The sequence below is a fragment of the Sinohyriopsis cumingii genome, chromosome 14, assembly GCF_028554795.1.
Source record: "Sinohyriopsis cumingii isolate HCF-2022 chromosome 14, ASM2855479v2, whole genome shotgun sequence".
Classification (NCBI taxonomy): Eukaryota; Metazoa; Mollusca; class Bivalvia; order Unionida; family Unionidae; genus Sinohyriopsis; species Sinohyriopsis cumingii.
Genome location: NC_142974.1, coordinates 44360421 through 44374501, shown reverse-complemented (window position 1 = coordinate 44374501; position 14081 = coordinate 44360421). Strand labels below are relative to the sequence as shown.

Genomic DNA, 14081 nt, shown 5'->3' with positions numbered 1-14081 from the left:
CTTGGTCAAGTTAATACGTGAAGAACTAGGGATTTGATAAACAAACAATTCATTCCTATTTTAAGATCATTCTGTGAAAATCCTTTACAGCTGTGTTGTGATTGAGAGAAAGTGCTTATTTAAAGTATTCAATGGAATTACAATTTGCTCATTGAAAGACGTTCTGGATTTTAACGCTGTGGTAAATGAGGTCGTTCAAGAGTATGAGCATTCATCCGAATTTTCTATACTTTTCAACTTCGGTAATCTATTCACGATTGTTTTTTATTTAAGTCTCAATACAATATGTTTATTTTCAATTTCCACTTTGCGTTGTGAAGAAACTAATGATATATTGATTTTAAATAAAGATTCGCTTCTTTCTGTTACATATATTAACACCCAGAGTAGTAATACTACTTAAGTTTATAATTAATGGGCGTCTGGCATACTGATTATTGTCCTCATATATATATATATATATATATATATATATATATATATATATATATATATATATATATATATATATATATATATATATATTCTGTTCTGTTTTTAAAGAGAAGGGGTATCTAATGACAATCAGTGTTTCCTATATATATATATTCTGTTCTGTTTTTAAAGAGAAGGGGTATCTAATGACAATCAGTGTTTCCTATACGTGGCGCTGATATTATTAGAACATGGTTTTCCAAAATTAGAAAACGGCAATTATGTTCACAGTGGTTTGACATATATGTAGCTCTATTTCCATTAGTCGGACAAATCGAAAGTACTTTCCAAAATGACGGCAAGAAAACTTGAATGCAGCATTTGTATGGATAGTTTTAAGGATCCCAGGCTAATAACATGTCACCATAGCTTCTGCTACGAGTGTCTGGAGGGTCACGTACGGGCTAACATTAGAGACGGTAAATTTAATTGTCCTCTTTGTAGAGACATTGTGAAGCTACCATGGGAAGGCGTATCTGGATTCAAAAAAAACTTTTACATCGACACCAACTCTGGCGCGAAATCAGACTCTGTAAGTATGAATTCACGTTAGCGACAGTCATACATGTGTATATATAAGTCTTTAAGTATTAATTTTGGTTAAATAAGTAGGCGTTTGCAGTTCTGAAAGTTTACGAATAGTTTTTCTTGAATTGCGCCGATGAACTCAGAACTATTCCATTCATAGTTTGTGTTCATCTCACCAAAGAGACAATGAAAATATATGTACACAAAACAAAGTTGTATTGTGTATATATTGTACATTCCATTTGCTGTATATGTAGCCAGTTACGAAAACACTTGTTCCATCTTTTTTCGTTTAAGGAAGTGTTGTAAAAGCACACGGTTGATAATAAAGTAAGCAAAAGGTACGTCTTGTGCACTATCTTGACGAAAGGAATATACAGATTCTAGTTGTTGTTGGTTTGGTCTAAAAGCAAGTTTCAGCGCATGAAATTATAACTGGACCGAGACTCTAACCCACACGGACAGAGGTAACCTGGCAGTGATTGGTAAAGGCGAGCACTTTAAACAAGTCGGCCACCTGTACAACATTTTGTACACAAAGTGCAGTATCAGAAAAGTGAAGGATAGTTGCAAGACTAATTTAGCATTGTGAATGAGGGTGGAAAATTTAGCCTGGGCATACGCAACACGCACGCACCTCTCTCTCTCTCTCTCATAGATAGATAGATAGATAGATAGATAGATAGATAGATAGAAACCACGTGTAACTATTTTATTTATTTTCTTATTTACTCAAAATTATCAAAAATATTAATTTTGCACTCGTAGATAAGATTTTATTGCACAAGATGGTTACCAAAAGAAGTTATTTTAAATAGTATGTGATTGTTTTCAGCTTATAACATGCATATACTTGTCCGTTAAGATAAAGTTATGAACTGTAACAAAGTTTTGGTGTACCTGAATTGCATATTGTAGAAAAATTAGATTAAATAACAATTGTATAGATGCCCTGACTTTCGCCAGAGGCAAGGAGAGTATGTTTACTTCAGACACGGCATTGCCTGCGCATATATAAAGTAATCTTGAACAATTAGAATGCTCATAACCAATAAAAATCATGTGCTTTAACGTCTAAACTGCATTTAATTAAATATTTAATTTTCTAATAGTACGTTCATGAACGATCGATGCACTTAATTAGGTTTCGTCTTTGATTGTTGGATAACGTTTCACACATTATGGGTAGAATATTTAAGCCTCAGATGATGAATCATGCAGCAGTACAATAATGACACGGCTTTGATGAACACATTTCACTTTCACACATCCGAGGTTAACAGTTGACTCAAAGTATACAATAATGTCAATATCACACTTGCACAGCTCTCTTTACCACAATATGCCAGAATGAGACTACCAGCAGCGGAGGGTGTGGGGTAACCCTGGGTTATTATTTGTATTGTTTGTATTGTCCTTGTTCGTAGCCGGTGGCAGCCAAAATGTGGGGTGGGTTGTTAAAACATTTTTATACTGGGTACGCGGCGACTCCCGCCCCTGATTTTTTGGCACGAGTACATCGGCACGTATACAAGAATACTGATCGTTGTACCATCAAGGACAAAACACCGTGCTTATCAAATTCGCTCACTTGCAGTGTTATTGATTTTCCCCACACATTCAACATTCCAGAAGTAGTATTGATTATGACGCGTTAGCCTGAAATAAACTGGCTCGGGATTACATCACTCAGTCTGGGCGAGTGCAGTTGAAATTTTCATATACAGTTTCATGTGTGTGTAATCTCAGGGAGGAATTTCGATCGTAAAAAATCATATCCTCACTGTCGTATGTGAAGATCTGACAGAGACCGCTTACAGGTGATTTTCTAGTGACCTTTGAATGCAGCGTTCAGAAATTTGAAACTGAATCAAATAGTTCAGCACACATTCATCCTCTTCATCCATACTGCTGTGCCTGCCAAACACGACGATATAAAAACAAACTTCATCTGATTGGCTGATACGATTCCCCATTATGGTAATAACATAGGTCACCAAAAACCTAACCTCTATGCGGTCGCTGTCAGATGCTCTCGTAGGATGGTGAAGTATTGATTTTTATCAAATTGGGAGAAATTTGTGCCAAGAGATTAGACTGACCTCGGCCAGACTTAGGCGAGCCTGCTTGCTGCCCCAAAATCAAATGAAAGTTCATTTTAACGAGGGTGATTGCGCCTAGGAATAAAATGTCCAGTGGAGAGTTAATATAAGTATAAACTACATTTATAATCGGAAAGGTCTGGTTAAATACTGCTTTTGAATTTGATTCGGATCACCAAATTCTACCTCAAACATACTATGTTTATGTTATTGGACTTTTGCACATAACCGCATATTGCGCGCAGAGTATCACATCACTCAAAATAGAAGTCAATAATTCAAATGTCAGCATCACAATAAAATGGACTCTTAAGACATAATAAAATCAGCGACATTGAAACGCAGTTACGAACGGAGATTGTAAACATCAACGAATACTTCAATGATATAAACATTTAAGTGGAATCTTTGACGTCGCATGTGGTATAGAATCTGCGGCCACAGTGCTGTTTAGTGTAACTGGAATAGCACCACATTGACTGTCAGTGGGCTCCCTGTTGGAATAGCCGCTGAAACTGTATCTATCATTGCTGGAGCAGTTAATGCTGGATGAAAAAATATTATCAACGAGACTTTATACAAAACTATGTCGTCTTCGCGCAGTCATGAGAGCGGCTGAAAGTAGATTATCTAAAATAACAAAACTGTATTCGAAAGCCATTGATGAATCCAAGTATACTGCATATGAATGCTCCGATGTGTTGACCGAGCTATAGAACTTCAACGCATACAAACAGAAAATAAGGACATCAGAAGGCAATAAACACCCATTAGGTTATAATCAAGGAAACAAACATTTGTTGTTATCATCTAGTATTTTATTTTATGAAAAGATTTCTTACCCCAATTGGAATAATTGCAGTGGTAAAAATCTTGGCCCTATCTAAGATTACTCAACTATTACCAAACCCACTGAAGGCCAAGCTTCGAGAGCTATGTTACTTTTCCATAAGTTTGTATGTAGTTTTGGAAAAATTAAATAAAAAGAAAAGTCTTATTAAAGAGCATTTTCAAAATGTTAGATATAAATACATGTTTGTTCATTCGTTGATACTCACTTGGGTCAGAAGATTTGTCATATCTAAATCTAAATGTAAGAGATTTTAACACCTTCCATTCCAAATATGTTTATACTTTTGGTATAGATTTTAGGACAAAAGTAAGAAATACTTTGAATGCATTCTGGACTGAAACATTTGCAGCATATATTGAATTGCATAATAAATTTACTGTAGAGATTTTCCTAAAACACTGATATGGAAGAATCCTAATATTAAAAGCGGGTGAAAAAAGGAATTTTGCATGTAAACGATTTCGTTAATGGAAATGGTCCATGGGTTATTATAGATGATTATTGTAATAAGTTTGAAATGTATGTCAACACACAAGGGTTTTAAGGCACGCTCATCGCCATTCAATTTTCTTTCCTATAAACTCCATATAAATATTACTTCAAAGATATATGGCCCATGTTTGCATAAATCTGTAATTTTGCTCATTAAGAAAAAAGGAGCTGTAAAAGTATACATCGAAAACTAAACGTTAATACTTCTATGCCAACATCAGTTTTGAAATAAATCAAGAATATGAATTTATAGATTGGAGTGACAGGAAGGAATACTATTTCTTGCCTTTTAAAATAGCTAAGTGTCATAAACTGAGATGGTTTCAAACTAAAATAATCTATAGCATTTTACCTACAAATATAGATTTGAACGAAATACGAAAAGTCCCTACAGGCATGTGCTCTTTATGTAATGACTCCTTAGAGACTATATCATCTTTTTAGGGAACAGTTACAAAACTGAATCTATATTTACAGTTTCATTGGGTGCATAAAGAGTTAGTGTAACCATCTGTATAATTTTCAAAATTCAAAAAGAGAACTTATTCGTGGTACAATGAACCAAAACAAAAGAGATACTGTGATCAATCTCATTTTGTTGTAACTGAAACCATATATCTATAAATGTAGATTTAACACTGAAAAACAAAACAAAGAAAATAAATTATATTACATTTCACAAAATTATTACTGCATTTATCAATTATACATGGAAAACGTCAGATACCAAATTGTAACTACATAAACATCTCGTTCAATGATTCTAACTATATTTTCAAATCACAATCATTATTCTAATTAATCTAAAATATTTCCAAATAGTAAATTAAGCATGTGTGATGTGATGGCGGTATGACCTCCTTTATCTTGTTGTTTAGGATATTAGTATATATCTTATCTTGTTATTTAGTATATTAGAAAGGAAAAATATAGTAGTTATATAATATACACATCTACAAAGCAGAGTAATTGCTTGGCTGTTAATGGAGTAAATTGTTCCAGTAATTTGTGAACTGGTTTTATTGGGAAATTTGTTAATAAGAGAAAATAATCATTGCAAATGATAATATAATTTGAATATTGTAGATGAGCAAAGAAAATGAATGTTGAATCTAGCAGTAACATGTATTTGTGCATGTGCAATTGTATGTATTTATGTATGGATGGATGGATGCATGCATGCATGTATGTATGTATGTATGTATGTATGTATGTATGTATGTATATGTTTGGCTACCAATGTGTGGATATGTGTGTACATGTAAAAATTAGTTACAATTAACACTCTCTAGAAAATTCTGCATTGGGTTTAGAATTAACATATAATAATATGTACTAGTGTTAACTATTTGTCCCTATAATGTGATGTGCACTTATACTGTATGGTGAGATAGTCAATGGATCGTTCTCCGACCAAATGCTACCTTTATACAGGTAATTATAAACATGCAAAAAAGTATTTTTATTCTATAAAACGGTCTCGCTATAGTCACAAATGGTTCTCAATCACAAGGGTGTTCAATGATTTAAAGACGTCGTCGATTTATAACTCGTTTCTAGTATTGTTGTTCCACTTCAACTCGAATTTTAGCAACAATACAAGCAACTGTAACTAAATTATGTTTCATTTTATGTAGGTCTCAGACATAGATGATTCAATTGCTTTGATAACACTACTTTGATAACATTACTGGACTCAACATTGATGTATACGATTCCGGGGAAAGTTTGTTTTAGATTATTAATGATCCCAATGGCCGGTTGTATGCCGCCGCTTGCGTCATTCAACGTTTAAAGGGGCGATTCGAGCATTATTCACATTTATTCAGCGTGATTAGTTTCGTGGTAAACTGGGTTGTGACTGATTGATTTATCAACGACATAAAACTGGGTTGTGTGTGTTTTGATACCAGTCTTGGCAATTTATCATTCAGATTCTAACGTTTCAACGTAATCCCCTGATTTATTTAGCGTGATTAGTTTCGTGGTAATATCGGCTTGTTTAACTGCGATAACAAAGGGATATCCACAAAACAATTCATAGATGATTTTAAAGTCGACCTGGACATTTGTACGTAAACAGTTAAAAATATTTATATGTTCATGATCGTATTCCTGTATAGCAGTTTGGACGGCTACGTATATTTTGTCGCCACGTCCTTGTTTCGTTGTGGGCACGTGCAGCAACAATGTCGTTGTTGTTCCTTTTGAGTTACCCTCGCATTGTGTATCCGGCGAGAGAAAGACTACTTGGTATTTCATTGGCAATAAACGTACGGGACATTCCAGAATCTCTAACATTACCTTCCTCGTTGACTTCAGGTAAATTGTCGGCGCCGACCCTGACATTTAAATCATAATATCAGTTTCTTTAACTATGCTAGTTTTTGTCTTGCCAAATTGATTTCGAAGCTTGACAAGATCTTCCTTTTTATCCAAAAGTAGTCTAGTGAAGTGGTTAAATCGTCAAATTTGACAAATTTTGATGTGTCCACTTTTTTTTTTTTCGTTTGTTTCTTTGTTTGTTTGTTTTTGAGCGTCCAGGATCTATCGCGTTTAGCATTTTATACCCAGACCGGAACTCGCGGTGATTTATCGTTTCCGCTCGCGGTGATGTATTTGTTAAATTCTCGCCGTGGCACCATACATATTAATGAAAATATATGATGTTGCATGGGCTGACGTGATACGTACCGGGACTAGTATGCGAATGTAGGGAACAGAACATTCAAACGCGACTGAAAATATGTGCCAGATTAAAATTAGCAAAGAAGAAATGGTCTGTATTTTCTACAGGTAAATGTGGCTATATCATCTCTGTATTCGATAATTACCAAATGTATAAAGTACTGGATACAGTGGACCAGAATAAATCAGAATAGACCCGCATGGGCGATTATAGAAACTCTGCAAAAAGGTTACAAAAATAGCGTTGCTCGTAGGGACCCAAACTTTAGTAGTTCTGAAGATTTATGTGCGTTATGTAGATCGTATACAGGCTGTCATAGACCGACTTTACCTATTTGAGGACACTTGATTGATAGATTCATATTAATTATGGCCCAATATTTGTCTTAATGAAACAAAAACCATCCAAATAGTCAAAATTTGGGCATCAGATTTGTAATCTATACCAATGTTTACTTAGTGAAATCCCCCAATATGGAGAAAATTATAAAATAAATTGTACATTATACATAAAACGCAATACACTGCATACCAGCAAGTGAATGAATTTAGGGGTATATTCCAGTTGTCACCAATATCCTCGAGGAAAATGAATTTGTTCCGTACCCACCATATAAATCAGTCTGCAGTTTAAAATGCCAAATTGCCAGGACGTATACAAGTGTAACTAATTATGTAGGGTCAGCATAGTAACAATGATAACTATTGCGATGTCAAGACAATTTATTATGATGTTATGGTGTGCTTTTTGTGATATATATTGAATTATGAGAAGACCAAAATGTTCACATCAGTGTGAAATGTGTACCATGTGTACCATCTGGTTTCTACTCGCTTTTAATTTCAACTATTGTTTCATTTGTTTATGCTTTACATAGGCTAGTTTTCATCAATTTTGATCATACACTCAGCCATATTGTGTTTTAGATAGGCATATAATTAATCTGAATTCACAAGCTCAAAGATAATAAAAGAAGACTACGACAGTTTCATATTATATTGGTTTAGTGGGATTTCATTCCCATCACGCTTGAGACACAGTGTATGTTCTATATTATCAGATATAGTTTATATCACTAATAATAGTAACAAACGTTATAATCATACTAAAATTAGTAATACGGTATACGTTCACTTTCATCTTATGCTGGTTTTATATTTCTTGGAAGGCTAACCGGATTTAGGTACATGATAATCTCTGAGACAATTTATTGGCTTCATATTTTGCAATACACGGTTATACATAAAACAATAGTGGAAATGTTTCAAAAAAGAAATCGCAATAATCAATGAAATAGTTGTGACTATAAAAAAAATCTCAAATAACAATATACCTGTAGTCACGTTCCTGAGACTGATCCTATCTAAATTAGCATCATTTTAATCCTCCAAACTGGCCGTATACTCAAAACGTTCATCAGTCAATCTTTATACTGCTACATATGTATATACCTATAGCAATGACCTTTCTTGAAAACGTTTTATTTGTCACAAGAAAGTAAGTTACAAGTTTTTATTTCTTTTTGATCAGTTACATAATTATCAAAAAAGAAATGGATTAGGCATTTTGAAAATAACCTATCGCTTTATATTGCAAGTGTGAGGAGGTTAAGGCACTACAAAGGCAAATCCAGCAGCTGAAGAAAGACCTCAAAACGTCGAATGAGAAGAATTGTACATTGACTACCATGCTGGAGGAGGCGCACAAGGCGACAGACGAGAGCGAAAGGTAAATAATGGTGTGTAGGTACCTTACAATAATACCCATTCAACCTGTTATAAATTATTAATTTTTTGCTCACAAGGCTTGAGAATATAGGGAAAGGGCTGATTTACTGGCGCAGAATGTGGCGATAGATCAGGATCTATACTGGTTTGAGAATACGGGTCTAGGGCCTAATCTGCTGCTACATTATGTGCTAACAGATTCGGGTGTTTAGTGTTTCTGGAAAATATTTCCAGAGCCAGATCTGCTGATGCGTGATATGCTGATAGGACAAGGTCTATGGAGGTCTGTTTTATCCACGACTGCAGTTTACACCTTTGGGCTGTCTGAACTTTATGGAACAGCAGATCTAGATACTGTATATCATATCTAGGTATGGTGTGTCTGCAGTGGAGCGCTCATTTGATATGGGGACATACCGTAAATGCCTGCATAACGCGCACTTTGATAAAAATGCTTAACCGGATCAATGTTTACGATATTTCTATTAAATCTCAAGAAGTAGAGTGATAAAGGTATTTTTGCTTTTGATCCTGATATAAGCCACTGCCTCTATCCACCATGACTTTTCCTCTTTTTATAAGATAAACCCACATACTATACGCATCCAGTGGATTTGATAATCCAAGAGAATATAGTGGCCAAACTATCGCTAGAGTCACACAATAGAGAAGCAGCGACCTCAGTAATCGGCAAAATCACGTAGGACACTACTGCTTGCTAAGACAATAGCGATCACCTTTTGCATCAACTTTCCCGTGGTATTATTGGAAATCTTACAATATACACTGACAGGTTATGTAAACTACATTTCGTTTCTTACTTAATGCAAAAGATCTTTCGACATTAGTTTGCCTTCTCTATATCTTGGTGTCATATTATGTTCTGTCGTTTTTATTAGAACTAATGTGGATATCCTGAAATATTTGCAAGTGTTATGAGTAGAAAAAGAACGTTTTTGATCGATTTTATTCGTTTCGTTTTTATGTCACATGATATTGATATAATTGCATCTATATCAAAACTCATAGTCGCTAGAGTTTCTTGTTAGAAAGTATTAATACTATTAATTATAAGCTGAGGATCGTTTTAGTTGTTATCAAATGCTTTTTACCTCAGGGCAACATTTGAGAGCATTCCACATCTGATAGAAAATGGTTGAGCTGATTCCTATCATAGATTTATCGGACTTCTTTTGCAAGAACAGAGACATGCAGGCGTAGTATTTCCACAATAGCTTGCTGTGGAAGGTCTTCTTGTTTTCTTTGCAATTATACACATTTTTATTTTGAAATCAAATTACTCGATCTTTAATGTATGTAAATCCGCTACCACGCAGTTCCTGACCCGTTCTCGGGCTTGTCGCTGATTTTCAATTTCCCCCTACACAGTCTCGAATTACTGTCTCCATGGTTGCTGTTCTATCCCGATAGTTACCAAATATGGTTTACTAATCATGTTGAGACTACTTTATTCCGTTACAAGTAGTTTTGAATTGACACATAGTCGTGAATGTATCCATATCGAAATTATTTTACCAGCACCACCCGCAATACCGGTCATTATCAATAGTTCTTTTGTTAATAACGTAATTGTGTAGTACAATTAAATCGACAGGCCAATCTTGATCAGGTACAACAAGTACACACACTTCCAAAATATGTCCATTTTAACTGACACAATAGTCATATGCATAGAAAATATCTTATTGGGAAATATTTAAATTTCCGGCGAATGTGTGTTCTGGTAGCCTTGTACCATTTCATTCATAAATATACTGATTACTCCACTGAATGCTATTTGAAACGATCTTTCTCGTTATGATCCAAAATCTGTTACCTGTAAATGTACGCCCTTATTAAATAAAATTCGAGACCCTTCTTTTCTCATTTGAGCCAATGTTGGTGGAACATATTCGTTGGTGAACGTAACGCGGATATGTTTTGTTTCATTCTGCTTCGTTGTTGTAAAGCAGTATCTGAGAATTGTTGCACCTGTTACTGCATTCAACCATTGGTCATTTTCACGTGCTAATTCCAATACACAAAGCTGACCTCGAATTTGTATTGAGATATCAGGGTGATCCCAATGGTCAATTCATATTTGACCTTAACAAGATTATATATGAGACTATATGCTAGTCTGGTAACACCACTCTGAAACAAATATTAGTCATGCAGTGGAACAAAATTACTATGCTATAATCCGCTGTCAATCGGTCTAACACCCAGTTGGCGAATTCATTAGCTTCATCACATCAGGCAGAATCCATCACGTATATACATTGATAAATCTAATCTTAAACACAAACACCAAAAATGGTTAAGTATCATTTTCATCAAATGTTGAGGTCTTCAGACGGAATTTCATCCCCGGCGAGCAACGACAACAAACTTGTATTTTAATGATTCTTGAATAGTATCATATTTAGCACTACTTGTCACTGAGTGCTAACTCCTATGGCCATTATTTATCATTATTATCAGTTCATTCCACTTGCCACTACAACCAACAACAATGAATAAACACGTTCCAGACTGCAGCACCTGTAAGATGTGAGACTTAGGTGAATCAAAGCTTCGACAAGAGCGAAAATAAGTTGCCCATTTACTATACCAATCTTTACTTCCTTTCCATCTCTTGTTAATATCCTTTTGAATATGTCTACTGATGTTATTGCACGTGGTGGTGCAGGAACGTTATCGATTAGTTCATCTACGTTTTGTTGTGTTGTAGCATCAGCGTCGTCAACATACGCTTTGATATACGCAAAAGAAACATCAAAGCTTTTTAATTACTCCGGATTTACTATTAGCACCAGAATGCTTTGCAACAGCGCCTCACAACTTTAAACCAATATTCTGAATAACAATGTTTAACTCTTGCAGTTTACCTGTTCGATCTTCTAAACTCACAATATACAAAGGTCAACATTAATAAAGACCCGACTAGTAAACTCGGTCAAATCTGCTTTGGTGTCTTACCTTCTTAGATCCACATTAGCACCGCGTTGTCGGGCGGTTGAGCGTCCGTAAATATCAATAGGCATTTTGTACAATATTAACAGTACTTCAATGTAAATTCGATTAGCGCTTGCAGGGTTGGAGATGATCAAGATGTGTTTCCCACGAGTGCTTGAAAACCACATATTGAGCCATCCAATCGATCTTGCATTGATATAGTCGAATAAACCAGCGGTCTTTGAGAGGCGCTACCGCCCTTGATAAAATAATCAGCAACTTTTCGTGGTGGTACAATTTACATATGAGTCAAAAAATAAAAATATAATAAATAAGTGAGTGTAACCATGTATGCAACCAAATTCTTTCCAGGTCCTGTTTATAAATCCAGGTTAACGATACCAGTTTCCCTTGTATATGAAAGCATCGATACAAGTTCATTCCGTATAGGGACACCTCGGAAATGTTTGACAGACTTTACCAATGTTAATTAATCAATGTTGGCCTCAACGGTGAGGCCAAAACCGAAGACCATTTCCTCTAGTAACCTTTGGCCTCCACGCCTGGATAATGGAAGACCTTTTCCTTTCGTATGCATATGCGACTACTGACTGCCATTTTCAACAGCATTCAGAATGGAGTTACAACAGACCCTAGCGCTTCCGCTTTTGCAACCACTGGTGGCGCTGGAATGTCTGCGAGGAATGAAAATATTGCACCATCATGTCTCATAATTTCAGCCGCTAAGAAATTAATAATTATTCCGAGGTGTGGAAATTTGGAAGTTTCAATATGTTGCTCTTGCTTCTGTGCCATTATGGTGGTCCCGGATAACTTGCCTCGCGATAGTTTTAAATGAACCCACCGTTGTTTTGTCATCAAGGCTGGTATCATTTCGAGATGCCCTCGGCTCAATGTAACAAATTTATGTAGATGTGACGTATGACTTTAAACGTTAAAAGTTGAATTACCCACTATAACAATTTAAAATAAATCAAACAAACTTTCTACACATCATCATTCGGCCACATAAGCCTTGAAACAACAGAGCCATGTCAAAGAGAATCACAGCGATGCTATATTCGGGTCCACTGTCGGCTCATCCTACACCTGCTTTGAAGGATATGCCCACCACAAACTTCTTAACCAGGTCTAAATGATCAGTCAAAAAGTTTTAAATTGGGTACGCGGTAGTTAAGTCTTATTGGGAAATCTGCAAGCCTGTATCAGCGTTTAGAACTCGATCCTGGTACACACTTGCGACTTGGTTGTGCCTAAAGTCAAGCAGAATATATTGGGTGGGTTCTTGACGACCGGTTAGCCTCAACGAAACCTCTCTCACTGACAGTGGTGAAATACCATCGACTTAGCGTTTGGTTCTCTATATTTTCTATGCGTTTAGTTGTAAATACTATAAACACGTGCCGTGGTGTTCTAACACCTTGTTCGGTATTTATTTGCCATGAGAAAAACGCTTTGCGTTCGGTCTTTGGTCGTCGCGAGGAATAGTACTGTACTTGTTACGCTAAACGTTCTCATATGGTCACTGTGGTACTCGTTGAGGGCATAACAAAATAAGTTTTGATAAATCAACTTCGCTATCGGCAAAGCATTACGCCAAACTGCATCATTGGCGTGGATTTTTACGAATTAGCACGACTGTGTGTTTGGCTACGAAGGAAACCTTTTCGAACGTCTCTATAAAATCCTACCACAATCGAATATAGTTTAGGTCTACGCCCCATATCTTCGATTCGCGTACCCGAACATTCATCTTTGTATCTCCTAAAAACCTTATTTTTATTGACATTACTAAACAATGGGTGGTCTTTCGGATATCATTGTTGCTTGTTTGGTTCGTTAGAGTGCCTGCAATATCAGAATAAACGTCATCGGCAGTTATATCCGAAATCGTGTTTTATTCTAAGACTTGAGCAAGCAAGGTGCATTCAGTACATTTGCGCCATGATTCATTCAAGATTGCGAACTGATAAGTTAACAACCTCCTACTAGGCACCGATAAAGCTTCTGGAAATCGCGAACATTCGTTATGGGTGGTGCCTTTTTCAGGGTATTCTAGATCAATTTCAAAGAAGTATCTGTGGCAGCCGCTCCTGTTGTAATCGCGTACAAGTTTTACACGTCAACGTTCGTGGGATCAATCCACTGAAATCCCCGACAGGTAACAGTTGCATCATTGTCCATTATAAAGGTTACTGGCGTCGGGATAGATGATATAAGTCTTTGGCAGAGGGTTC

General features: G+C 35.8%; 1 protein-coding gene across 1 annotated transcript in view; it reads left to right on the top strand.

Annotated features, from left to right (window-relative positions):
- Positions 1-753: 753 nt before the first annotated feature.
- LOC149783672 (uncharacterized) overlaps positions 754-14081 on the top strand; it is a 71736-nt gene continuing 58408 nt past the window's right edge. The window contains exons 1-2 of the mRNA XM_089931916.1: positions 754-1006; positions 8736-8866. Of these exons, the coding sequence (XP_089788042.1) occupies positions 767-1006; positions 8736-8866 (371 nt within the window). The 5' untranslated portion in view covers positions 754-766. The remainder of the gene's footprint in view (positions 1007-8735; positions 8867-14081) is intronic.